Below are 26921 nucleotides of genomic sequence, written 5' to 3'. Positions count from 1 at the left end.
TGATGAAAAAATTAAAATCAAAGTGCTTAAGCCCTAACAGAAAACTTGGCTTCACTGTGAAATTTAGTTTCTTCTCTATCTCCCTCAATTATTTGTCCATTAAAGTCAAGCAGTAAAATGTTTTTTAAAGTATTCAAAAAGTGATACAAATCTAACAATTTCCTATAATTTTCCCATGGAAATCACAAAAAGCTAAGAAAATAAATCCTTCCCCTGTTCTGAAATGAACATTTGAAGATCTATTTATTTCCATTTTTCATCTTGAAAAACAAATTTCTGAAAGGGTTTCTCTTCTCTGCCACAGGCTTTTGTTCCAGTCACACATATTCTCTAAATCAAAACTCTTTGAACTTTCAATATGGCCCATGTAAGCATGAGTATTTCTTACGTGCCTCTGATAATGAAGACCTTGTACCTACCAGTGGTGACTGGTATCTGTTGGGAAGGGATCATTCCCATCTTTCAGCAACAATATCTTTTTATCTTATCCCAGAGCATTGGTTCAATAGGCTAAAATCGACATAAGTCTTTTATCAAGTCTATACATTTTATCAAAGCGCTGATGAAGAACTCAAAAGGAGTTTGGGTCAAAACCTAAGCAGAGGGATGAAAGAGGATGAGTTGACACCCTGTCGATCCCTGCCAACAATCTCCGCGTTCAAACAAAAGACCTCATTCCTGGTAACCTCGCCTTTGATTTTATCTTTAAGCACCTGCTCTGTAGTCCCACCTTCCTTTCTTTCCCTGCTCCCAGTAGGGCTGGGCGGGTGTCAGAACTGATCAATAGGCTTGGAATCAGGCTATAGGTGATTCTGAGGCAGTAGTAAAAGATTTGAAATAGCATCTGGGGTGTATTCAACTCAGCTTTTCTTACAGAGACCAGGCAAACAGGGAGAAGAGCCAGATAATTTACCCTTTAATATTTTAATTTCACTCCGAAAATGTCAGCCAAAATTCCAATTTACCTCCGCCTTTCACTATTTTTTGATGTTGAAATACGACTGTTTTTTTATCTGAGAGAGTATGGTTTTGAAATGTACTATTTTTTTATTTAAAGTGTTAAAAAAAATGCTTAATTTCAAATTGTCAAGATGTACACACACATTTTTTAATTCACCAGAATATTTTAAGTAGTTTAAAATATTTTAAATGGTTTTGAACCAACTGGCGGAACTGCTTAATTGATTATTTTTTGAACTGAAAAATCAGATGTGGAAACTTCTCTGATGCTGAATGCCTCTACTTCCACCATCAACAGCACACATTCCACCAAATGTGTACACACTAGCTCTTTCCCTGTGTCCTCTAGCTGCATAGTATTGGGTACAAAATAAAAACCCCGCGTCTGCTGAAGAATTTTGCAAATTTTGTGTCATTATTTTAATCTTTCTCTCATCTCTTAAACCGTTGCCCAACAAACACGCACCAAACCACAAGAAGGTGATTTACAAATTTCTCTTGCCCCCAGCAATTTCAACAGGCAACATAAATAAGCCCTGTCTTCGCCTGGCATTGCTTTGTATGTGCTGCTCATAGGACAAAGAATGAAAGCTCCAGCCTCGTCCCTGGCTCCTCCTGTGCAGCTCTGTGGTCCCCGGGGACAGACAGACTATTATAACTATATTTAAATTAAAGAAAAAACTCCTGCCCTGCTGGCGTCACTGCTCTTCTGCAGGCAAGGGTTAAGATGTGTGCTTGCTGTAGCGGTGGGAGCAAGTGCCAAGATGGCAAATGAGGTGTTCGTCAAGCCCCAGCCTTGGTGTTATTAATCAGCTTTCTAGTCTAAAGGTGGGCGTCCAGACTGAGCCTTACATAGCACCAAAGGTCATGAGTAGTGTGAGGGAGCAACTCTCAGGGACAAGAAGAAAATATCGCGTGTGAGCCAATACGACAGTAACAATATGGGGCTTTTTCACCACATAGAAAGAGATGTGTTTTGTTTCCTCCAGCAAATCCCCCGGGCCTAATTCTTTGCTATTCTGCCTCCTCAATCCCCCAGGCCTGTGAACAGTGTTTGGCAAGCTGGTTTTCACAGTCACTAAATGGTTCTGCAATAAAGCTCAGGACCGTAATTAAGATGGAAATACTTTCCCTCCCGTGTGTCCTCATTTTAACAGCTAGTAAACTAATGGCAGTGCTCTAGCTCAGTGTACAGCTACAGAGTACACCTGAAGCAACAACACAAACAGTATTTTCTAAGCTTAAAGTTGTGTGATGGATAGAATCACAGAGTCATAGATTGCCTAGGTAGGAAGGGACCTTTCAGATCATCTAGTCCAACCATCAACCTAACTCTGACGAAAACCATCACTAAACTATATCTCTAAGCACCATGTCTACCCGTCTTTTAAATACCTCCAGGGACAGTGACTCAACCAGTTCCCTGGGCAGCCTGTTCCAATGTTTGATAACCCTTTTGGTGAAGAAATTTTTCCTAATATCCAATCTAAACCTCCCCTGGTGCAACTTGGGGCTGTTTCCTCTTGTCCTATTGCCTGTTACTCCGTAGAAGAGACTGACCCCCACCTCTCTACATCCTCCTTTCAGGCAGTTGTAGAGAGCTATAAGGTCTCCCCTCAGCCTCCTCTTCTCCAGGCTGAACGACCCCAGTTCCCTCAGCTGCTCCTCATAAGGCTTGTTCTCCAGAGCCCTCATCTGCCTTTTCCTACTCTTCTTTGTGTGTGGCTTGTATATCACAGCATTTTTTTTGTTGCAGAAGTAGTAGTAGTAACACAGATCTTGAATGGTTTAAATGAGAGACACAAATATGCACTTAAAAGCTGGAAACATTTGCCCACCCACGGGTGCAGAGCCAATCTGGCTTCTCTTTAAAAAAACACAACTTCTCAGCCTTTTACGAGAGCCAGCCAAGGTGTTTCTCTCCACTTCAGCTCTTGAAATGCCGGGCAGGATTTACCCAGAGTGCTAAACAGCTATTGCATTATGCCCTAATAGTATCCACGTATTGATCATGGGCAGAAGATTTCTAATTGCACGTATTTCCGTGATTAAACCGTTCAGGCTGAAGTGCTGTTTATGTTATTCTCTTCTAAATCAGAAGCCCTTTCCTGTCCTACTGGGTCCAGGCGCTCCCTCCCCAGGACGAGGGTCCCGTGGGCAATGCAGGGTCCTGCATCCTCGGAGCTGCCCGATTGCTTCAGGTGTGCGGGGAATGTGGGGGGACGCGTGGCTGGGGCGGTGGGAGGCGGCCGGGACCCCCCAGCAAAAATGCCAGCCTTGCTTTCCCAGGCACCACGGAGCAGACAAGCATGGGTGGATCCTCTCCCACCTGCAAAGGAAGGTAATGTAATTATTCATCTCGTTTCCTCGGAGAGGACAAAGGGTGTTTTATTTGATATTTTACTCCTATAACGCCTTCAGCGCGCAAGTTACCCCTTCGATTTTGCTCCTTCCCCGCTGTAGCTGCGTTGCGCCACTGATACGTCTCCTCCTGGACACGAAGCAGAAGTGAGCGACCAGGAGCGAGAGGCTGGGACTGTCGATCAGCGCTGATTTGGAAAGCACGTCCCGGAGGCTGGTGCTCCCAAGGTGGAGGAAGAAGCCAGGGAATGCGGTGGGAATGAGCCCCAGGGAAAGCAGAGGGGCTGTGGGTCTGGGGAGGTGAGGGGGTCACTTCGCTGCGCTGGGCTTCGGCAGGCTCCTGCCAAGTGTGGGGAAAATACAGTCACTTGAAAAATGATGCCAAGATTCATTTTTTTCTATTTGTCCTTGAAACTGTGGTTTCTTAGTGTATCTCCAAGGCCTTGTGATAAAAGTCCTCAATTTCTTCTGTCAGTGTGAGCAATGAATGGCCGGAAACTGGGACTTTTTCTGTACGTTGTTTAAAATTTGATGGAGAACTTTACTTATTGCATCCACTTTCTCAAAAATAAAGTTGATGGGATTTAAGTATCAGATCAGAGAAGCTTTGAGGTTCTGAGCTTAAGTCTCTCCTCTGAACAAAATTTTTGCAGTCTCTCAGTCTGTACAGGTTGAAAAACGATCAATGAAGTCAGTTTGCCCTGTTTTGAGCATTATCTACTGGTGAGATGCAATAAGGGCCAGCTGGATTATCTCCTGTTCATGGGTTGTGACCCATTTTCAGGGCTGAACAAAGGCCGTCACATGTGGGATTGTAGCAATTTAGAATTTTAGGAATATTATCTTGTTTTACAATGGATTTACAGATTTAAGTCAGTAAGATTCCTGGTTCTAAAATATAACAACTGGATTACAAGCAGAAATATGTGATAATTAAAATATTCCATGTAATGAAAGTGTAACCTGGGGAGAAGTGGAATTGGGAAGAGTGTGTCCCTTATAAATTTCTACTTTCACCATGGAAAAGATCTTGTTTCTCTCCGCTGTCTCCATTTCATTCCTTCCTCTCCCGCTGTCTCCCTGCTTTCATGAAACCTGTAGTAATTTGCTTGTCTGCCACTTTACTGAATAACTGCTTCGAGGTGGGTTCAATATTAGGGAATGGACAAATGCGCAAAAATATCATGGTCACATAAAATCAATTTTCTTGAGAAAGAACAACAATAAAGCTAACGAGCTCCCTTCCCTTTACTACTTTGTAAGCCTTAGAATAATTTAATAAATGCAAATGTATGCAAAGAGCCATGGAGGGATATAAATTTTACTTAACATTATTTTGGAGGTGACCTGTGCTACCGTACGTCTTTGGTTGGAGTAAGATGGCCATTTCCAGTTCACATTTGTATACGTGAAGGGGGCGTGTGTGCGTATAGAGATGCTCGTGCACACATACATACACCCACCTGGCAGCGATTGTCAGTCCCGACAACCCCGTGCCGCAGCCGACATGTCAAAGGTCGAGGAGAAGTTTTTTTTGTAAACGTGGGGAAATCCTGCCTTGAATAACCAATCATTTGACCTTTGCCAGCTATTAGTCTAGTCGGTAGTAATTATCCAAAGGAGATTAAATTATGAGACTCTCAAGGCGAGGTACTTTGCATAGTGAATAAAACCAGGGATTAAACACGGATACTTTCCGAACGCCGAGGGAGCTGGCAGCGGGGTAACAGCTTCAGAGGAAAAGCAAGTAAATTGCGGTTTTCTCTCCAGGCTCCTTGCTCCCTTCCCTGAGCTTGCCAGCCCTGAGCAATCCTTGTCACGGGCTGGTGACCGGGCACCTCTGGCTTATCGAACAGGCTGCAAGTGATACTGAAATAACAACGCTGCGTTTGTAAACCGCGCAGGTGGTGCCTGGGTCCTGCGATGGGAACACCTTCATAAACACCTGTATGCCAGGTGATGCTATTTTGAGGTCGGATGCTAGATTTCTAAGGCCTGATACCTGTTCCCTAAACACCATCCCAGCTCCCGAGGTGCCAACCATCTCCTCAGGCGCCCGTGAGCCGTTTCCCTGGTGGCACAGCCGACGGCCTCAGGATAAGTCCAGGCACATGCGGTGCTGCAGCTCGTGGCACCATGGTGTTGGTGGGGCTGGCACAGCGGGCTGGAAGGCAGGATCCAGCCACACTGGCTATTCCCACCAGCTTCCTTGCGTCCCTTGCCATGGGACAGCTGATGGAGTGCTTCCCATGGCCGCTGTCCCACCTGCTCCAGGTGGGACTGTCTGCGTGGGCTGAAGCACCTGGAGGTGGTGGTTTAAACTCACCCTGTGGTTTAAACTCACCCATCTGCTTTCACAGGAGGAGGCTGTAGAGATGCCAGGGCTTTACTGCCTCCACAGTGGCCAGGGTAACCAACACCCTAACCCTGACCAACAGCTGGGAGCTCAAAACCTCTGTCCCACCACAGCTCCCGCTCATGTCACCACACGGCTCTGCAGCTGGCAGCCCAAAACCCACATCTGGCCCCCTTCCAAGCCAGCTGGAAGTCCCACCACCACCCCTCCTTCTGCCGCCTGGCCCCACACTGGTGGCTGCTGGGTCAGCTGGGCAGGGCCACAGGACACTTTGGTGACCGCAGGCTGCTCCAGCACCAGCGTAAGGTCCTTCCATGGCTTCGGGCTGGTAATGGCTGCTCCCCTCAGGGAGGAAGCAGCAGCTGGCTGAGGAGATGCTGTGTGGTGGGAAGAAGGAAAACCAGGGGACCAACAGCCATGAGGAGAAAGCAATATTTCAGAGAAGAGATTTGTTGCAAGTATGACTTGAATCCTGGAGTGGCTGGAAATTCATGGGAGAGGAGAGCAAGCAAGGTAATGAGGTGGGTCCAAGGCCTAGGGCAAAAAAGGAAGAAGAAAGCCCTGTGCAATGGGAGAACCTGAGATATTTCAGAAAAAAAGGGTGATGCAAAAATCTGATGGTAAGAAGTATATTTTCAGACAGGAGCAATGCCAGGGCAGTGCAAAAAGCTGGCACCACCGCCTTCCTTACCCCCACGGGGAGCAGATGAGCTCGGGGCACCCATCAATCACTCCCCGCCTTGTGTGGGGTGGGCTCTGCCTCCAGCCTTGTCCTTGGCTAACCCGTGGGGGGAAAGGGTTGCAGGAGGACGGGGGACCGATGCCTCCGTCCCGGGCTGGCTCCAGGCTCCGAGCTGAACAATTCTTTGAATTGTCACAGAGGGATGAACTGTGGCCAGGCATGTTACAAAGCGGGGGTGATGCTGCTGCTGCTGATGTGCCTGGGGTGTCCTGCTGGCTCTGGTCGCTGATCGGGACTGAAGCGTCAGCACTTGGATAAATCAGTTGCATGGGATTTACTGAGAGTCTTACAAAGAGCAAATCAACCTTTCGTCAGCCCTGTGCAAATCCTCAGGGGCTGTGGGGAGGGGTGAGGACCTGTGTGGGGGTAGGAAATACCTGCACCTGCCAGACCTCAGTTGTTCTAGAGAAACCTAAAACACCTGAGGGCTCGGGGGTGGAGTGAGAGCTGGCTTGTCCAGGTGTTTAGACCTTTTTCTTTTCGTTTTTCCCCCCTGGTGATTTGAAATAAGAGGCTAGGTCAGTGCTCCCAAAGCCTGCAGGATGTCGCTTGGACTGTGGTAACTCAGTGAACTGAATGACCAGGTCAGTGGTCTTAAAGTCATCCCTTTGAGAGGCACTAGGGAAGTAGCTATAGCGCTTCTGTGGTCCAGGGGAGCGGTTGGGTCATTTGCTCGTGTTGATTTTGGCCTTCAAATCTTTGCAGCAAGCCTTTGCTTGGTTTTTCAGCATGCCTTCACACGAATGAGCAAGCCCTCCCATTTACAGCTAGTAAGTGTCCTTATAATGTGCGACCCAGCTTTGACATATTTGTCCCCAAATCTGTACGTGAAAGTACAAGTTTACTTGAAGAATGTTTGCTTGCCAATAAGTAGGACTTTGAGCATGTGGTGGGACTTTAGGACCTTCAGAGGTCCTCTCCATCCTGAGTGGTTCTGTGTAAACAGCGTGTTTAGTGGCAGCATCTGCACCAGATCTGAACGAATGGTATATGTGAATATGTAAACCCATTATAAAATAACTTTATTAGAACAAATACAGACTTCTAACCTGTTGAATCAATACTGGAACCCTTACCTATATTGAAAGTAACTTAAAAACTGAAAAATGCCTCCTCTATATACATTTTGGAACACTTTTGTCTTTTTGGGAATGTATAAGAGTGTTCCACTTATTAACAATTGAATAACACTTAATTACATAACTATAATATACAATAGGTAAAAATAGGTAAAAAGAACAATAGGTAAAATAAAATACTTGTTGACTTCATATCCAGCTGGAGAGGGAAAGCGACTAATTTTGTAGTAGTGAAACAGGTGATGTTTAGCTTGCTAATGTCTTTTCATCGGTGTTTCCTTAATGCATTAAGTACCTTGCAGGGATATGTGCGGCGGTTACACAAACCTTGACTTTATTCACAACTGGTATATTGGGAGGCAAAGCCAGGCGGCCCTTGTTGACTGTTAGTGAACAAACTACTGACACTCGGGGATTCCCCCTGCCCACCCTCCCCACTCGCCACCTCAACCACGACAGGTTTCTGGCATGATTTCTACTTAGACATGAAGAAAAACCCAAGTGTAAATCTGATAAGAGCTCGTACGGGGCTTAACAAAACAAAATTGCTGTGCTAACTCCTATTGGTACCTGGATGTTATAAATTCTGGTTGTCATCTATTTGCCTGTTGGGCACTGGCATTTAAACAAAGCATGCAGAATTTAAAATGTGTGCTTGATTTTTTTTGGAGTCCAGCATTTAAGTTTATAACTTTTGGGAGAGTTTTGTGGGGGATTTTTTGTGTTTGGTTTTCATTTGTTTCTTGTTCTTTTTTTTTGTTTGTTTGTTTTTTTTTTTAAATCTGCCACGTGTGTCTCCACATACGAAGCATCCTCTGTCTTCAGCTGGTGGTGGGCTGGCGGGGAGCAGGGTTTGCCCTGTTTGTAGGGTAGGATGCTGTGGGGAGGATGATGCCCTGGCCAGCCCTGGGGCTCGGTGGCACTGTAGCATGACAGCAGAAGTCAGAAAACGTGTGTGGTGAGGGAGCTCCAGTCAAACTGGTTCCAGTGCCGATCTCGTCTGAATGGTCCCCAGACATCGGTTTCGAGATCCAGGCAAGGCTTTCTTTAATCTTGTTGCAGGGAATGGCTGTAAACTTTTCTGTAGCTGTTCAGGCTCAAGTCGAGCTGGTTAAGGCAATGTGAAATTCAAGGTCAAAAGGTGAAATGCTGCTAAATTTAAGATTTGCGTTTATGCGCAGGAGTAAATGGTTACTTGGATCGTTTCCATTTCAGATGCAGTGAGTAAGGTATGGCTCTTCCAGCATCCGATTCCCCCTGCCGCTGGGTACTGTAGTCATTTCACAGGAGTTATGAACCGAAAATGTCCTCCCTAAACTGCTCTTGTGCATCCAGGCTTGTATCTATAAATGTCTGGACATGGCATGTGGCTCTGTAGGTTCACATCTTCCCTTATACAGGACTAAACAGTGTATTCTCCTGTCAGTTGGTTCCTACCACTTGTCTTCAAACAGTGGAAAAACTCGGGCATTAGAGATGCTTGGGATAAGAATCCATTCACAGATACACAAACACATTTGATGGGATCCTCTCAGTGGAAGAGAGTGAGGTTTTGGTGTGCTTTGTTTTGTTATTTTTCTGGTGTTGGAGCTTAAAGGGACAAAACCAGAGTACTAGCAGAGAAGCAGTACTTTAGGGAACCTTTTTCCACATGACTACGTGTACTCTTTTTACTCTCCCCCCCCCCTCCAGCACAATGTTGGGATGGCGATGCTGTTGGTCCTTTCTGAAGGACTTGCAAAACAGACCATCTGTCTTTTAAACAGCTCGTGACATTCGCGGTTTGATAATTGCAGGTTGTCTATACAGCTCCCAGACGCGTTTAAATCATACGGTCGTGCCAGGTATAACTCTTACATTTCTGCTTCCAAGCTGGCGCGTGGTTTGTTTGCTGCCGAGTAAATGCAGTCACGGGATAGAGGTGTCCGAATTTAGCGGAAAGCGAGGTTATCTGCTGCAGTGACCCACCACAGAGGAGGCAGGTGTGAGGAGGGACTCTGTAAGTGCAGGACTGTGAGGCCGGTGCCTCCTCCACAGGAATTGTTGCCGCCCTGTCTGTCCCCTGCAGTTGCTATAGGTGATGCCAGGCGCCAGCTCAACATACGATCTTCCCCCATTCTCCGGGGATCTGGTAGCCAACACCGTGAGGAAGAATTGATGGGAAATAGCAATGCTGGCTGTGAATTAATTAAAGCATTGGCTCCGGGTGTTCTTCAGTAGTGTTAACTTTCCCTTGGAAGATATTTTAGATTTCTTTCTTTTTTTTTTTTTTTTAAATTGATGACATCTTTCACTGGCTGCTCATCTCTTTTTTCTGCTATTTCTTAGCACCATTGTGCTGATTTAGTGTCTCTCTTTAAAACCAAATTAAAAGTAAGCTTTCATGCTTCTGTGAGGGTATCTTCCCCCTTTTCAGTAGGAATTTGCAGATAAATGCACTTTTTTGGGTTTTTTTTACATAGCCTTCTTCAAAACTGTTGGTGGTATCTTACATAGCGTGCAATTTAAAGGAATTTTTCAAGTGATTTAGTGAAATAACCTCTCGAACTCATCTTGATTTACATCTGCTGCTTTCATACAATTCTGTCCCAAAAGAGCAAATTTGACACCTGTGCTTTGGTCCTTCATTCACCATCTTCATTAGTTTTCTTCTTTTATTTATTCTTCTCCATTTTCCACTCACTGATAAGAACTAAGTAGCTTGCACACCCGGTTATTACTAATAAACTGGGCTCTAAAGTCTGTCTGACTTTCAGTAGTTCCAGAATTGGAATGGGATCCGTGTTTCATCCTGGATGAACAACAAGCTTTTGCCAGGCACTAATATCTGATACTGAGTTACAGTGGTTGAACTTACTAAACATAGGGGTGGAAAAAAAATAATAAATCAAGCACTGTATGGAACTGATGTGAAGGGCTGGGTGAATTAAACTGCTGCCTTCGGCTAATATAATAAAGAACAGATTGGAGTTAGGAGATATTGGGTTTGTTGCTGTCCCCAAAAACCTTCCTCCGGGGGAGTTCACTTACCTCCAACACCTGAAAAGACAGGTTGGCCAATACAGCTTTTTCAGACTGCAATGGAGACGCTAAGGTGATACAGGCTCCAGATGAGCTGGAGCTGGGTGGGAAGATGTGTAACAGCCAAGCTGTGGAACCAGCAAATACAGGGATGTTTTCTCCTTACAGAGACTTGGGCTCACCCAAAGCTGTGCAGGAGCCAGTCTGCTGCCACAGGTCAGACATGAGGCTTTCTTCTGCCCTCTTGGATTTCCCCTCGAGCCTTTTGTCAAAAAAGAAACTGGAATAAAAGGTCCTAGAATTCATATAGTGGCATAGTTACACGTCACGTATGTAATACCCGTTTGGTACAAATACAGCCATAATTAAATTTTTCTGGAGAATAAATGTGAACATGCAGGTGCTATGTTACATGGACAACTAACAGGCTGTGTCCTGAAAAGCTGAGAATCTTCTCTGGCATTAGGAATCTAACTTTGACCAGATGTTGATGGTAATTGAGTTGCAATACCATGATGGGAATTGCCCAGTGGGGAAACAACTTCGCTTTTAAAATGTCATAACTCAAAACTTGATTTAGCGTATTGCATAAAAGTCAGCATGGGTTGTATTTGATACGTTCTCTTTTTATTAGTACTCTGCAAAGAAAAGGAAGAAAAGTTCTTACGGTCCCCATAGCGTGTGTGTATTCCAGCTCTGTGTGCTTGCCCAGTGCTAACTCTTTCCACTAGCGTTGTAGCTGGGAGGTGCGCAGAGCAGTTTGCCTTGGAAGGGACCTGGAGATCACCCAGTGCAGGGTTGACTTAAAGGTTCTTCAGGGTCTGGGCTGGTCGAGCCCATGCTAGCATGTAGCAGTCTAGCTCTTCCCAGACAGTACTCAAAGATTTAAGTTAAAAAGTTTACTTGGGAAGCAAATATTGGAGATTTTTACATAAGAACTGCATGCCCAAATACATACGCTTTCATGCTTGTGTATATGTAATATATTACACTCAAGTGCACGGAGCAGGGAACTATTATTGTGACCACACTCGTGGAAATATTTGAATTTAGCTGCCTTTATGTAAACCCACTGGCCTTAAGCCCACAGTGCAGGGTGACATGCGTAGCGCAGCAGTCCGTGTTCTCAGGCCAAATGCTCAAAGGGGCTTTCAGCGTTTCCATTTCAACCCTCTCAAGCAGGGGGTCCTAGCTTGGCCTACAAAATACTTCTCTGAAATATTGTTCTCAAAAAAAAAAAAAATTTCTATGAAAAACTTCACATTAAAAGGGGTGAAACTGGTTACCCTCTGTTGCCACCCCAATAATTCAGTGGAGGAGAGAGAGCCTCCCCTGCCTCCAGCGCTCGTGGTGGCTGGCTGGGTGGCCATCAGCAGGGCAGACCCAGCTACTGCTGGAGCGCAAACCTAGTGCTTGACATCTGTTACCTGGGGGTAAGTTCCTCACTGAAACGCTGTAGAGAAGCTGAAAAGCTGTTTAGAAATCCAGCCACGAGAAGCATGTTAAAAACCCAGTACTAACCCAAATCATATGGTTAAGACTTCATTTAGCTACTTGGAAAACAGGAGCAACGTCCAGTATGTGCCTGAAGCGCTTGATTTCTCCCCCTCTCCTGCTTCCCCATTTTATTTATTCCTGCTCCCGGGATGCTTTCTGCTGTGTTATGGTCCAGTTGGTGTAACACCCATAGTTCCCAAAGCTTTTGCATTGCTTGTATTTAAATCCCACCTCAAGAAGCTCACATGCGTCTGTTCTTGTACCTGATACTGCTTCACAGAAATCCAGCTGCTAACGGAGAAGTGGAAAGTGTCCAACTGACCCTTGCGTCTGATCCAGCCTTCCACACCAAGGACCAAAGGCAATAGCAAGATATTTTGGGACAAGGACAGGATGTTAGTCTGGTGTGTCCTTCCCTCCAAACACAAACCAGCTTTGAAAGGACTGTACTGGTGGAGAAGGTGCTGTGGACAACCCTCCTGTGTGTGGGCCCTTATGGCAACAGGCAGGGACCAAGCGCGTGAAGTGGCTTAAGAGAAAAGAATGGTCGCTAAACAGACAAGACAGTAGATAAAGAGAGAAAAATATTCCATAATGAATATACTTTATTAATGAATTCAGACTTGAGACAGGCACCGCTTTTGCAAACTGTATCTCAGCACACACATGCGCTTCACTTTCATGTTCGTGGCAACTGGCATTCTGGGATTTTGAAGTTTAAAATACAAACGAAGAAACCCGTTGTATGTAGCCTGATGTATCTCAATGTCACTAGCCTTCTATACTGGAGCAATAGCAATAACAAAAATATTCAGTCGCTACAAAAAGCAGATGTTCTGATAATAAACAACGGTGGTTCTTAACACGCTTTAGCAAAGGCGGGGGTCAGCGCGGCAAGCCGCCTTAGAAAGCTGCCGTTCTGCCCAATCACAGAACCGCTGAGAGCAGACGCAAAGGCAGGAGTGCCTCACCTGCAACAGCATCTCCGTAGCACCAAGTGACGTGCCTAGCAATAACACTTAACTTAAAAGGGTTTCATTTTAAACCCTTCTTGATGAAGGCGTTTGGCCTCAGAGCTAGGGTGGCCCAAGGGAATGTACCGTGGCAGTTCCTGCAGCTCAGGTGATGGACAACAACTCAGTCCCTTTGGATTATGAGGCAGAAGCTGCATGCTAATGTGGATTATTTTTATCAAATGTTCGACTGAAAATGAACTGAAAGAACCAAAAATGTAATAGCTCAAGGGATTTTGCAGATAGTTAACCAGATGGCAGGGGGGTAAAAAGCTATGACAAAACATGAGAGGGTCATTCCAGCTTTCCTTGAATTATTGAAGCTATCAAAACAATATAACAAATCCTGTGCACGTGACGGTAGAAAAAAAAAATTACAGGATGTTTGTCAACTCTCAACTAACTGAGTTGGAACGGTGTTTTGGGGAAAGTCGGATAAACAGTCCCAGCACACGTGGCCTGAAGAGACAATACGGAGACTACAATGTAGAAAGCTTGCGGGTGTCAAGCCGTAGTTTGAAATTACTTATAAAACCTGTTGCTCAGACATCCATATCCCATATGGAAGCTTCACAGGCAGACAGCTAGTGCCACGTTTATTATCCCACGCTGCACTGAGACAGGTCCAACGCAACCGCAGTGACCGTAAGTAAGGCACAGTTATGGTTTTCCAAATTTCTCCAAGCAAGACGGAGGGAAAAACCTCATTTATTTTTCTTGAGAGAATGCTACTAGGAAAACCATGGCTGGAAACCACATTGATTTTCCTCTGTAAGTCTTTGGATTTTTCTAAGCTAGACAGCTCAGTGTGAGCCGGACCAAATTACAACACAGTTATGTATATGAATAACGTGGTTGTATTTTGGGGTACAAATTAATAGAAAATATCAGAAATCTCTCTCCCCAGTAGCTGTGAGAGCCACACCTGAATCTTGCTTTCTACTGATCGTGTTTGTCTTGCCCAGTGTAATTAAAGCATCCCCAGTCTAGGCCATTATGAGCTCTGTCGTCTAATCAGGCTGAAATATCAACTAGCTCTATTTTTTGCGTTCATCTTCACAGCAATCCCCACAGTGCTGGGGGACCACGCTATGAATAGAACACTTCTGAAATGCAGTCAACAGACATTTCCGTGCTACTCCAGGGAAGGCACAGATAATTATTTTAATTGCCCCCAGTTTGCTCTTCTGTCCATAATTATAGTTTTGAGTTTATAAATAACAAAGCACGATTTTAAAAACCAAAACAAACCCCTCAATTACACCACAGTTCCTGAGATAATTAAGTCTCCAAATGTGGCTGTGTAGAAGGGAACGAAAACTACATTGCAGAAGCCCATAACATACAGATGTGCGTAAGCGGAGCAAAGCGACAGGATGGAAAACGTCACTAGGAAAATAAACTCTCTCATCATTATTTCACTGCTTTTTACCTAAAAAACCACAATGGCCTATTGTTTCGATTCAACCTATTGTTCTGTTGCATTTTTTGCTATTGAAGGAACCAACAGTCAGTCAGTGAGAGCTTCCTGAGGAGCAGCAGCCTGAAAAGCTAAATGCAGTATCCTGTACCTAAAGCTTGTTTTGCTGCAGATTTAGGAAAAAATGTACAAGGCAAGTTACTGAGGTAAATTAAAGCACACTGTTTAGGATTTAACTTGTCTGGATACCCCCTTCTACTGGAAAACACGCTCCTATTTTACAAGTATGGTGGTTAAAACCTGCAAAACGAAGCAGAAGAAAGCTCTGCCCTGTCGCATCCTCACTTGGTGGACATTCCTCTGTTGTTACGGGGTGTTGCGTACTGCCAGGGACAGGACAAGAAAAACTCTGGGTCGGGAGCCAGCAGCACAGCAGGAGGCTTCATCAGCCACGAACAGGAGCAAAACAGGGCTTCAGAAGGAGCAGTGCCCTCGCTGAACAACCGGCTTCACCACAACAAACACAAAACCAGCTGGACAGCCTGTAACACACGCTTTGGATAAACAGAGACCTATGGATGCGAGACAGCTATAGCTTAAGTGTTTCAAAAGATCTTTGCCCAACAAGGAAACAAATTATATATTAAAAACCTTTTACAAAATACATGCTCTGGTCTTTCTCTGCTTAATATCTTCCTTGCTTGAAGCTTGGCTGTTGCCCAAACGCGTCCAGAGCAACGCTCAGCGATAACTCAAAAATGTGCGGTTAATCTGTGTGTAGTCTCAGCTCCTGAATGCCAGGAGCAAAAGCGTATTTTTCAGCAAGGAAAAAAATCACACAGTATCATCGTGTTAATGCAAGTTTTTAGATGGCTGAGATAAGGCAAATACTTCTGTAAACTCCTTTGAGAAAAGACAAAAACTCTAAGGTGAAGAATTCCTCTCTTTTTCAATGTCATTTTATCCACGAACAAGTATAAGGCCCAGTAGAGAGCTTCCGGCACTAAAGCAAGAAAAACTTTAGCTTGCTTTCCCCCCCCCCCCCCTTTTTTTTTTTTTGTTAAAACCTTACAGCTATATTTCATCATAAAAACTAGTTTGAAGAAAGAGTAAACTTTTGCTCTTTGCTCTATCTTGACATTCCTCCAGAGACACATAACAGAAATATTTCAGATTCATTTTTGTCTCCTACTTGCAGGAAACAGGAAAGTTGCAGTTCTTAATTTCCAGGCTTCTGAAATGAGAAAGATAAAGAATTTATATGTTGAAACAAGACATCTTTGCTTTCTTCAAAGAGAAAAAAAAAAAGCATCACAACCTAAAAGCAGTGCTTTAGTGAAACTGGATATTTTTACCTTAACCATAATAAACAAAAACGTTGTTATGCCACATGCGCATCCCATTTATTATCTGTGTAACCCTACTAGGTGAGAAACAAAAATCTGTACTCATATTCCAGTATGATATGGACTTTAGATTGTATATTATTGTAGTAATTGCTGCTGACTGAAACCCAGTACTGTGGAATGAGACTAAAAGAAGCCATTTTTTTGTTTCATAGGCTCAATTTTGTGCATGCAAAGGAAAGGTCTTCAAACACCTTCTTATCTGTACCTGAATGAATTAAGATGAAAACAGCTAACAAAAAGTTTGCAATTTTAGGACATCAGTTGTGGTGTCCTCCCCTCATGAGGCTCCTTATGGCCCTGAAGATGCTCACAGTCAGAGCTCTGGGATGCCTCTCGCATTCAGAAAAGCTCTGAGGGTGGCAAAATACCCGTGCTGTGTATTACAATCATTCTGATGCTCTGCCAGTTTTGAAGGGGAGACGAGGGCAAGAATGCATCTGCAACTGTGGACGGCTATGGCCTTACGAAGTCACAACCACCCGAGGAAAACCATCACCCCAGCTACCCAAATCAAGCTGGCACAGTAAGAGGAGGCACCTGCTGCTGCTGATTAAATTAGAGGGATCCTCAGAGCTCACAAGAGTCCCTAACAGACTTTACTTTTGCAGAGTGGGTCAGGTTCATCAATTTAAAAAAAACACTTCTTCCTAATGGCAGACTCGTCTTCATGGAAGTAATTCTTATTCTGACTGGTGCTATGTAGAGATAGCTCCTGAGGAAACAATTTCAGCTTTCTTAGTGTATGAGCTGAGCAGTATAACTTAAATAGGGTTGTGGCCAGTGATGAAGAACTAGGCAGATTCCTTTGGGTTGATTTCCAGATATTAATATGTTTCAGCTTTTTAATAGAGCACGCTGCTCCTACAGAGAGACTGTATTATGTTGTGTTCCATGTATCAACTATTTGTCAACAGAAAAAAAACCACAGAGCTGACTTTTTTGACAAATTGTTTGCTTGTGTGACTTTTTAGAGTATATTCTAATGACTGGTATTCTGCAAACTTTTGTGAGAACCATCACCTGCTTCATTAACGCAGTGAAGGGGTGGAGAAAAATCAGAGAGGCTAATGACATCTGATGTTTCAGCTCAGTAAGAGCCCCACACAGCTACCCGTGCAGCAGGAACTTTTGCCTGTATCTCTTTCACAAGTCTCATGAAGCTATGTATTGCAGGGGAGGATGTAAACTGCACACCAAAACAACTGTTCTCAGCTCTGCGTGCATGTTTATAATGAAACATCTGCAGCTCTTCCACAAATCTCTAAATATTTTTCAATTACCACATCTTAAAGACTTGAATCAGTACTAATGAGTTGGCACAATATCATACTACTAGAAATTTTATGTTGTACACTAAAACCCTAAGAAAAGAGGTCAAACCAAGTGAAAACAAAATAAAAATCCCTTCATCTCCTGTCATAGAAACAAACCCACAAATACCTCATAACATAGTATCAACTAGAGTGTGGGTTCACATCAGTGAATGCGTGAAAGCAAAGAATAACGCTGAACTTCTCTACAGAAGGTTTGGAATGAAGATTATACAGGAATATTGTTTTTCTCTATCCAAAATGAGAAATGTACAAATCTAGCACATGACCTGAATGAATTTTAGAGCTGATGAACACTGACTACCTTGTGTGGTGCTCACCGGGTGTTACAGTCCTCTAAAGGCATTTATTTAGATTGTTAAAGGTAGGAACACAGGTTAATACGTGCCTATATTGATGAAAAATATACATGATCAAGCTGTTTTTTCTTTAAAAGGCTTAAACTTACCGAATCATCTATCTGTCTGATGCCACCAATACCTCCATAATGAAATTAAAATAATTTTTTAACAGTTGGATATATTCCTACCTGACTACTATGTTTTTGTGACTTTGTCAGCATTGCGTTTTACATCTGAGAAAACACCATCACTGACTAAAAGCCAAGTTTAACATTTTCATTTCATGCACAACTTCAAATGAAAGACCTCCACAGCTGGAATGGAGTATTTAATCTGCTTAATTATCATTGTTCTTCAAAACTCACCAACCCATGGTTTGGATGGATTTGTGTAAGATGAGGCAGTAAAAGCAGCGATTAAGCAGGCTATGTGAATCTGCATATAGATTTTACATTAGGATTCTACAGTCATTTCAAATGATTCAGAAGCAATTACATGACCGACACATGATGAATCAATACGTATGCGTGAAGCCATCAGACACATAATGTGTATCAGTAACAAAAAGGGGATGTATGCCAAGAAGCGGTATGGCCAACACTACCCAGCAACAGAACAGTCAGTGATGGTTTGCATATAAGCTAGTAATTACCTATCTGTGCTGGTTAACTTTCAAGTTAACTGCTTTTTACTTGTCTTGACGGGTACACACGAAATGGCAGAATCTGCTCTCACCAGATGTTATGTGAATGCTGTGACATTCAAGCGTGGGCAAGTGAACGGTTCACGTGGTCTGAGCAGTAACCTCATTGGGTTGTGTCTCTCCTCCAAACAACCCGCCGAAACACGGAAAGAGAAAATGAAAGCCAGTTCTCTCAAACCAGAGCAGGAAGGGATTGCCAGAGCAGGGCTCAAGCGCCTGGGCACATCCACCTCAAAGCTGTGGCTGAGCTGGGGTCCCATCACAGTCCTATTAGCTCATAGAAATATTGTTGTTCTGTGTAAAAGTAACCATTTTACTCCCAGACCCATCCACTGGGGGAAGAGAGAGTGTTAAGCGATGAGAGGAGAGAGTCCTGTCACAGACGCTGGCGGTTTGTTTCAGTCAGGGTAACATCCTTGCTTACTCCACTTACTTTGTTACAAAGTTAAGACGGAGTATCATGGAGTATTTTCACAACACCTGGGATTTTTAAGCAAGGAACACGTGCTACACAAAATGAAAACAGGACACCAAGAAGATATAAGTACTTAGAGAAGGGGAGGGGGTGGTGGCGGAACTGCAACCTTCAAGGAAAAGGGAGAGAATGCAGCATGAAAAACAGACAGGCTAAGAGGACGGATTTGTGTTCCTGAAATGCTTATTACCATTCCTGAGAGATGACAGCAATCAGGAAAAAAAACATGAAAAAACAAAGCAAAGCTCATGAACAAGCTGAGCAACATCTCCCCCAACATCTAGGTAATGACAGAAACACGACAGAGTAGTATCAAGGATGAACTAGACTATTTCTTTTGAGGCAACTAACATGACACGATTTCTTCCAACTGACTTTTTGCATAGCCAAGAGCGGTACAGTTGCAGAACCAGCTCCTCCACATGCCAAACTGACAGAGCCAGGAAATCCAAAACGCACCATCAATGTGCACCACCAGCGCGCATCAGCAAAGTGCTGGCCACTATTCAGCAAACAAGAAACCCATGTGATAAAGTGCACATCATGAAATTGTGTGAAGTCCTTAATGAAACTAGGGCCTAGTTAAACTCCTGACAACCTTTTTGATATACCTCCTAGAGGCAAACATCCTCCTCCAAGCTGGAACAGGAAAACAAAGGCTGTTGACCCACCTGAATTTGGACGTCACTCTCAAAACAATCCTTTCACTTGCTCGGTGACGGAGTCAAGGTCAATGTCATAGAAGCACGGCCTCGTGGGCAGTCCTGGCATGGTGCTCATCTGTGGGAACAATAAGATGAAGTTATACACCTGCACCTGTAAGCAGATAATCACTCCACCCGTGTAAACCTTAGATTAAGGGAAAGGCTGGATTGTTCATCATGGACTCAACTGCAGATGTGATTCTCACTACATTTTTTGTTTCTGTTAATAACGTCAAGCTTGGTACTTTTTCTATTCATTTTTAAGGGTAGCTTCTAAAAGACAGGAAAGAGAAAATAAGAGCCAGAAAATACAGGCTGGCATAGCAACCTAAGAATAAACTCCTTAACAAAACTAAGACACTTTGGGATTTATTTATTCCTCAGATTATTTATCCAGAACATTTATCCATTTATATCTACTAGGAAAAAAATCACACAGGAAAGGGCAAGGACATAATTGCCCGAATTCACCTGGTGATATGAATGTGCTGAACTCAGACCTCTCCCACAGAAAGCCAGAATATAGGAGCAGAATTAATGGCAACACTTTCATGACTGATTACTTAATGTATGGAACAAATTGGAATAGTTCAAGTAAATGCACATGGATTACAGTTGAATCCTAATTTAGTAGTTAGAATTAACAGGTTCAGATATGAAGCTAAAGCAACCCAATTATCTCAAACTATACATAATTAAGATCCTGATCTAGCATAAGACACCAGCATCTGCATACTTTTAAACATGTAAATAGTTTCATGGGCTTAAATAACACAGTTAACTACAGCTCTGCTCACGCTACTTGTACTATTACTTACAACTGGCATTTTGGCAGCAACTAAAGATACGTGGGTGGCATGGAAATCTTGAGGTGCTGGTCCATGATAGCTTAAGCCACTTTAAATCAGAGGTACCCCAACTTCTCACCTTCCCTGCCTCAGGACTCCCCTCATCTTCCTCACAAAGGTGACGCCCGCACAGCAGGTTCAGCAGAATAATGCTATTTTTCAATCTGCTTCATCTTCTCCTGTTTTAGCAACTTGAGCCAGGAGGGGCCTCCCCAGCCCCACTGCCAGCACTGGCACAGGGTAAAAGCTGCGACTGTGGGGCAGTTTTAAGGCAGGACCAGTTTCGATCAACCTGGACCACTTTGGCTTCACACCCTAAGTCTTCCTAAGATGACAGTTAGAAGCCACCAACCACATTCCCACTAATTCAAGGCACTCTGAAAATAGCATTTGGGCTTAAGGACTCCATAAACCGTTTCGATATCTTAACCTCAGAGGTGGAGGATGGCCCTGTTATATTAGGCTCTATATTAATACCCAAAGAGATGCAATCATGGAATCATGGAATTTTTCAGAGTTGGAAGGGACCTCTAGAGATCATCTGGTCCAACTCCCCTGCTAAAGCAGGATTGCCTAGAGCACATCACTCAGGACTGCATCCAGGTGGGTCTTGAAAGACTCCAGAGAAGGGGACTCCACAACCTCCCTGGGCAGCCTGTTCCAGTGCTCTGCCACCCTCACTGTAAAGAAGTTTTTTCTCATATTTGATCAGAACTTCCTGTGTTCCAGCTTGTGCCTGTTACCCCTCGTCCTGTTAAAGACATGACAATCTCTGGAAAGCAACCTGGAGTTCAACTTAGCTCAACTGTTTGTTGGCTAAGAGCCTTTAAACATTAAAACCTATTGAACAGGTGCTAGATTTTGAGGAACAAAATTTTAGCTGGGACAAATCAGCGGAGCTTGTTAAAGTTGGTGGTTAATCTGACCCCATGAGGTAACCTTCAAATATGGCTGTGTAGAATAAAAAACAAATAAAAAAATAATCACACTGGCTTGAGTACCAGACACACTCCAAACACAATAACTTAAGGAAAGGGTCAGATTAGGGTATGTTTTCATGATGTGAGCTGAAACCCATTGCTAAAAGGGGACACTTTCACCCTGTGAGCCCCTGGGATGATTCCCCCTTGGAGCTGGCCCTGGCACTCATCTTACTGCAACCAACCTCATTCAACATACTGAACGGACAAAAATACACGTTTTTGTGGCCTGAACTGATGAAAATACAGTTTTTTGTGGCCAGGGTTGGTCAGCTGATGAATTAAACTGCTTAGTGCATGATCAGATCACCACCAGGCCACCGGCTGCGGGGGTGCAGGCAGAGCACACCGTGGCCAGCCGTCACCTCCCCGCAGAGAGCACAGGGCTTGGGCGGCTTCCTCCCTCCGTTCTCCCAAATTCCCCAAGGAGAACAGCTCAGCTACAGTGTTTTCTCTGGCCAAAGGCAAGCTCTAACAGGCTAATTGGCCTCAGAAGACGAAAAATACACGACCACCATCCTAGCTCCTCCAGAGAGACAGATTTACAGGCCTGCCTCGGGCTGGAGCAGGATGTATTTCTTTGCAAATCAACCTGTTTTGCTGCACATTCAGTGATTGAGTTAGCGTCTCCCTTACGCTTCAGCTATGCTCCGAATGCTCGTGTGATGTTTCCATCGTGGGAATACAAGCAAATTGTAAGATCTCTCCACCACAGCCCCATTTACTCCAGAAAGCTCTGCTGCCATTTCAGAAGGGGGAAAGGAGCTTGGGGAGCTCAGTACCGGTGCAACCATCGTCTCAACCGAGAAAAAACAACGCAACAAGCTCTTCTAGTGGACTCAGTGCATTTCCTCTGTTTTTAAATACAGTCCTTCCTGATCTTTTGTTATTGCACACAGCAGGATTAAAAGGCAAAACTGTCAGTTTGCATCGACCGAGCCCTGCCACTGATTGCGTGGCATCGTTGTATTGGCTGACATTGTCTTGGCATCTTAGCTAAGTACTAAAACACCTTCTTACTATTATTTATCCATTGGCCACACTAGTTGGACTACTACATCATTAGCGTTACTGAATTATTTTCTGTCTCAGATTCCTCCCAGTTTATGAGTTAACGCTTGACAAGAAACTCCCTTAATGAATTACATTTTGCTAGGAGGGGAATGAACAAATTGCCAAAGACAACTTGCTGGTTACTTTGTGTATGACAGTTCTATATCCGAAAGTAAACTCCCAAATTCCAGGTTCCGCCCCCCCCCCTTTTTTTTTTTTTTTAAATTTATCTACAAGCTTGTCCATTTGCCCTGTATAATAAAACCAAGGATCAGTTTAGGGGAGTTTTTCCTTATTTTCTTTAAAAGAAAAGGGTGTGTTTTGGGTTTGTTTTTTTTTTCATAGGCCCAGTCTACACTGGTGTAACTCTGCTATATTAACTAATGGAAATCTATTACATCTATAAAATGTGAATATCAAACCAGCTTATTGCCAGTTCAGGGAATACAACTATTCTCATATTGAAATTTTAAGTCAACAAAAGGGAATGAGTTCATCTGAATCAAAATTACTGCTGTGTAAAATGAAGTACAAGGCAAAAAAATCCACAGAGGAAACACCTTGGGATGAATACCTATGTGAACTACAGAGCAAAAATAAAATACGTCCTGTCATTTTCCCCATGGCCCAGGCTTCCAAACAGGCAATGCCGTGTAGATTTACAATCATTTCTCTCTGCCCTCATTATTTGGACACACAGAGTGCAGCAGAATCTGTCCCTTTTTCATTACTTCAAGGTCAACAGGAGGAGACGGCTGGCTGGCTGAGGAGATTACTACCGATTATTCCCTCGCCAGCCCTCCATTTCTTTCCTGCAGCCAAAACCGCAGGAGAGAAAAGAGGGCTCAGTCGCGGCGAGGCTTAACTTAGGCTTTGGCTGGCTGGCTTTACACAGGGCTGGGGGTCCAGAACGACCCTCTTCCTTCTTGCTGTTTTCCACCACGCTGAATGAAGGCACCAAAGAGCGAGTTCACAGGCTGGCCTGAACCACAGCAGGCACGACCCAGAAGCATCCCTTTCTCTGCCCTAAGTAGCTGGAGCCTAGATTTTTGGGCACAGAGGGGAGGATGCTAACCTGCCCCCCTGGCTGCAGCACAAACTGTACCTGCAGAGCGGCTGGCAGGCTACCTCCACCTCGCCGAGGCTTTCTGAGATGACTGCTTAGTAAAATGACTTCATTTCTAAAACTTGAAAAAAAGGATGATGAGCAACGAAAGAGAAAATATACCCAAACCATAAATCGCTTTGGTAATTAGCAGGTATGTACAGCATGAAAAACCCCACAGGAACTCATAGCCACACCACAGCTTGCTAGGCATCTCATACAATAGACACCCACTATATATTGCACGGAGATCAGCACAACTCTCCACTGTAATATAACATTTGGATTATAGATTGGTAGCTACACAACATCATGCAGCATGGCTGTGAGAAAAGCGCAGGGTAAGAAGCAGTGAATGACAACACATTATCTGCTTAAGATCACAATCTGAATTTAGGTAGCTGAAATAATCAGTACTTTGTTTGACCAAAACTGTTACTATCACACTTCCCCTGGGAGAAGGAATACATAAGGCATAAACTTTGTACCTTGAGACTTAATGCAACTCATAAGAATGCAGGGGAATAAGAATCCAGCAGCTGCCCACGATATATCATTCAGGAATTAATAGGAACTAGTTTTGTAGGAACTCACTGGAATGAACTGTTTTCTTTGCAAACTGTGCAGCCGTCTACACAGCCATGAGAGCAAATCAACTGCAGAAAGACAATGTGAAAAATGCAATGCCTATTTATTATTATGGCACTCATGTTCAGGGGGCAAAAGCAGCAAGTCTTACAGTCAGCCATCCTGAGGATCATTTACACTGCTGGAAATGGACAACTGGTAGAAGATAATGATTTTAGTTAAGAAAGCCCGAAGGCTACTGTTATTTATACGTGTATGATCTTCCAGAAGTTTACTTACACGGCTAAACAAAAAAAACAATAAGGAGCTTTCTTACAAAAGGAGGATGCCAGTTATTTTTAAGGAAGCTATATGAAAGTGCCATTCCACTCCCTCTCCAAGAACCAATCCACTGTCACTGGAAGAGTGACCAAGTTGAGCTTCCCTAGAGTTTCATTTACATTACAGTTACATGTTGACTTGTATTTTCAGTTGGCCATAAGGTCTATGTAACAGTTGCACAGTCAAGCACTAAGACTCTGCTAGCCAGGTTTGTTACGGTCCCAAGAGGAACTATGCTGCTTAGCTTCCTTTTTTTATCATACAAACATCCACCAGTGGTTGACATATCCTGCCTTTTACTTCAAGCGTGTATACATACATTCATATATACCTCTATATATTTTTTTCATTTATCTATATGAACAATCCTAATAGGACCTCAGATCACTTTAACTGGGTCAGCACAATGGCATGATGTGCAAAACAGAAGGTCCCGAGGTCTACATCCAACTCATGTTTAGTGTCTTTTTCACCTATGAGACAAGATGTGTCTGCTTTACAGGCATAGCATGGTTTCTAGATAGAGAAAGAAAGCCAGAGGGATCCGTAGTTACACAAAATAGGGAAACCAGATGATTAGAAGGTACCAAAAGAATCGGCAAACAGCTTATTGAGGAAACCTCCCTATTCTGTGGCTTAAGGAGTTAATGTTACATTTGACAAGAAGTGCAAGTAATTCACATTATCTAATTGTATCCTTTTAGTAATTAAGCAACTTAAGACAACCCACAACCACTTCAAACTTGAAATACTGCAGAAAACAGATGTTATTTCTCAAGGGAATCCAGCACACACATGACTGCGGATGACTCCTCAATAAAATCTGATGGGGTGAATCGCACACCCCATACTCCCTCAGCAAGAAACAATACAAGAGGAAACTCAAGAATAGCGCAATAAACCTGCATGCATCATGTTCAACGTGCCAGAATATGTTGGAATCCTGAGGCGCGGCACGAAGGAGCTACGCTTCAGGGTTTCAATAACGTTCCCTAGTGTGAGTTAGAGCTCTGAAAGACAGATCCACCACCAGAACTTTGCTTCCCTGCAGTGCATCTGTCGGTCTCAGAGCATGCCAAGCTGAAAGGAAAAGCTTTCCTCCCTTCTTCTGGAGAAATCCCTCCAGGCCTCCAACCTTGCCTGCTTTTAGGCACTCTTTATCTCCAGTGTCAGATAACTCCTGCTGACACCTGTGGTGCTGGCCATGCACTGGAAGCTGGCACCAGGGGAATTGCAATCCATGGGGTGGGAGAGAGAGATTAACAGCCACCTCGCTGCACTGCATGACTGGAGGAGTGAGTGCAGGTCTTATTACCGGATGCCTCCAAGTCCCTGCACTCTCCATCTTAAACCTGTACTTGGAAATTTTTCATGAGACTACCCATGGAACGAGGGTAGTGGGTAGGCCTACAGCACTCTTAAGCACGCTTCCAGTGAGTGGTCACTTATTTCATCTTCACAGTGGACCGTCCTCCACTGCACAGAGGCACTCAGTCTGCACTGAAGAGGGAAGCTAGTGCACAAAAATTAGGCAGAATATCCTAAGTATCTCCAGGGTCAGCTCGTAGTTTGTTCCACAGAACTGGAAAACTTCCCCGCTCTGCGGCACTTCAGAGGTAGTTCATGTTTTGAATGACAGGTGAAAAAAAAAAATTACATTAAAATAACAGAAAAGAATAATTAGGAGAACAGTATTGTTCATCTTAATTAACAGAAATACAACTGAATTAAATGGCCAAAACAAAATATGCACAATTTAGTCTAGACAAATACACCCCCCTACCTCCTCCCCTATGAGAGAGGGGAACAATGCCATACCCAAGACTGAACTGATGCTCAAGTGACCTTTCACCACCTCTTAAAAGCAAACAAACCTCAGACTCTCACATTAGGAAAAGCAGACGCATGACGGAGGGAAGTTGGGGCTTCCTTGGAAAAGTATCAACCTTTAAAAACAAACTAATAAATTAAGCCTTGGAAATGGCAATAATTTCTAAAAATCTACTTTAATAGCTACATAATGCTTAAGAAAATATTATCTCATTATTTCTCATTGCCTGAAAATAACAGGGATTTCTAAAAGCAGCTAAGCGACGATCTTTAGCCAGTGTTTAAATATCAGTTTACTTATAAGTTTTAATGAAAATTTGCCAAACCTGATGCTAGCCAGAGGAGGTAGGGAGAACGAAGATCATATTTTCCTTCTCAGGAAATCTAACAAAAAAGGATCTTGTTGCAATATATAAGAACAATCAGAGTAAGAAATTCAACACATTAGCAGCTTTCAAAATGATCAAAATAATGTTTGAAAAGATGCTGATGCTACCCTGACACATGCTGTAGTATTCCTTGCAATAAATGGCTCTGTTTCACCAGCACGCTGACTGATATCAGGTGTAGAAGTCCATCTGGCATCAATTATTCTATTATCATTGTCTCTTACTTCAATGTTTCCACGTTCTCTGGCAATTGTTCGATATTGTGAAAGGATTTACAACAACAAAATGCATGGACATTGCTCTTCCGCTATCAGCATCTGGATGAAGTTATGAAGGCACTAAATACTGGTTATGCAGTCCTAATTGACCTTGCTGCCAGGTGCTCAAGTGAGACA

The 26921-nt window shown here is 43.6% G+C and overlaps 1 protein-coding gene across 2 annotated transcripts in view; it reads right to left on the bottom strand.

Annotated features, from left to right (window-relative positions):
- Positions 1-12603: 12603 nt before the first annotated feature.
- MTHFD1L (methylenetetrahydrofolate dehydrogenase (NADP+ dependent) 1 like) overlaps positions 12604-26921 on the bottom strand; it is a 161544-nt gene continuing 147226 nt past the window's right edge. For both annotated transcript variants that reach the window (XM_074580403.1, XM_074580406.1), the window contains 2 exons: positions 19380-19488; positions 12604-15683 (listed from right to left, as the gene is read on the bottom strand). In XM_074580403.1, the coding sequence (XP_074436504.1) occupies positions 19399-19488 (90 nt within the window). In that variant the 3' untranslated portion in view covers positions 12604-15683; positions 19380-19398. The remainder of the gene's footprint in view (positions 15684-19379; positions 19489-26921) is intronic.

Source organism: Larus michahellis, chromosome 3 (assembly GCF_964199755.1).
Source record: "Larus michahellis chromosome 3, bLarMic1.1, whole genome shotgun sequence".
Taxonomy (NCBI): Eukaryota; Metazoa; Chordata; class Aves; order Charadriiformes; family Laridae; genus Larus; species Larus michahellis.
The sequence above is the reverse complement of the archived record's forward strand: the minus strand, read 5'-3'. Positions and strand labels throughout refer to the sequence as shown.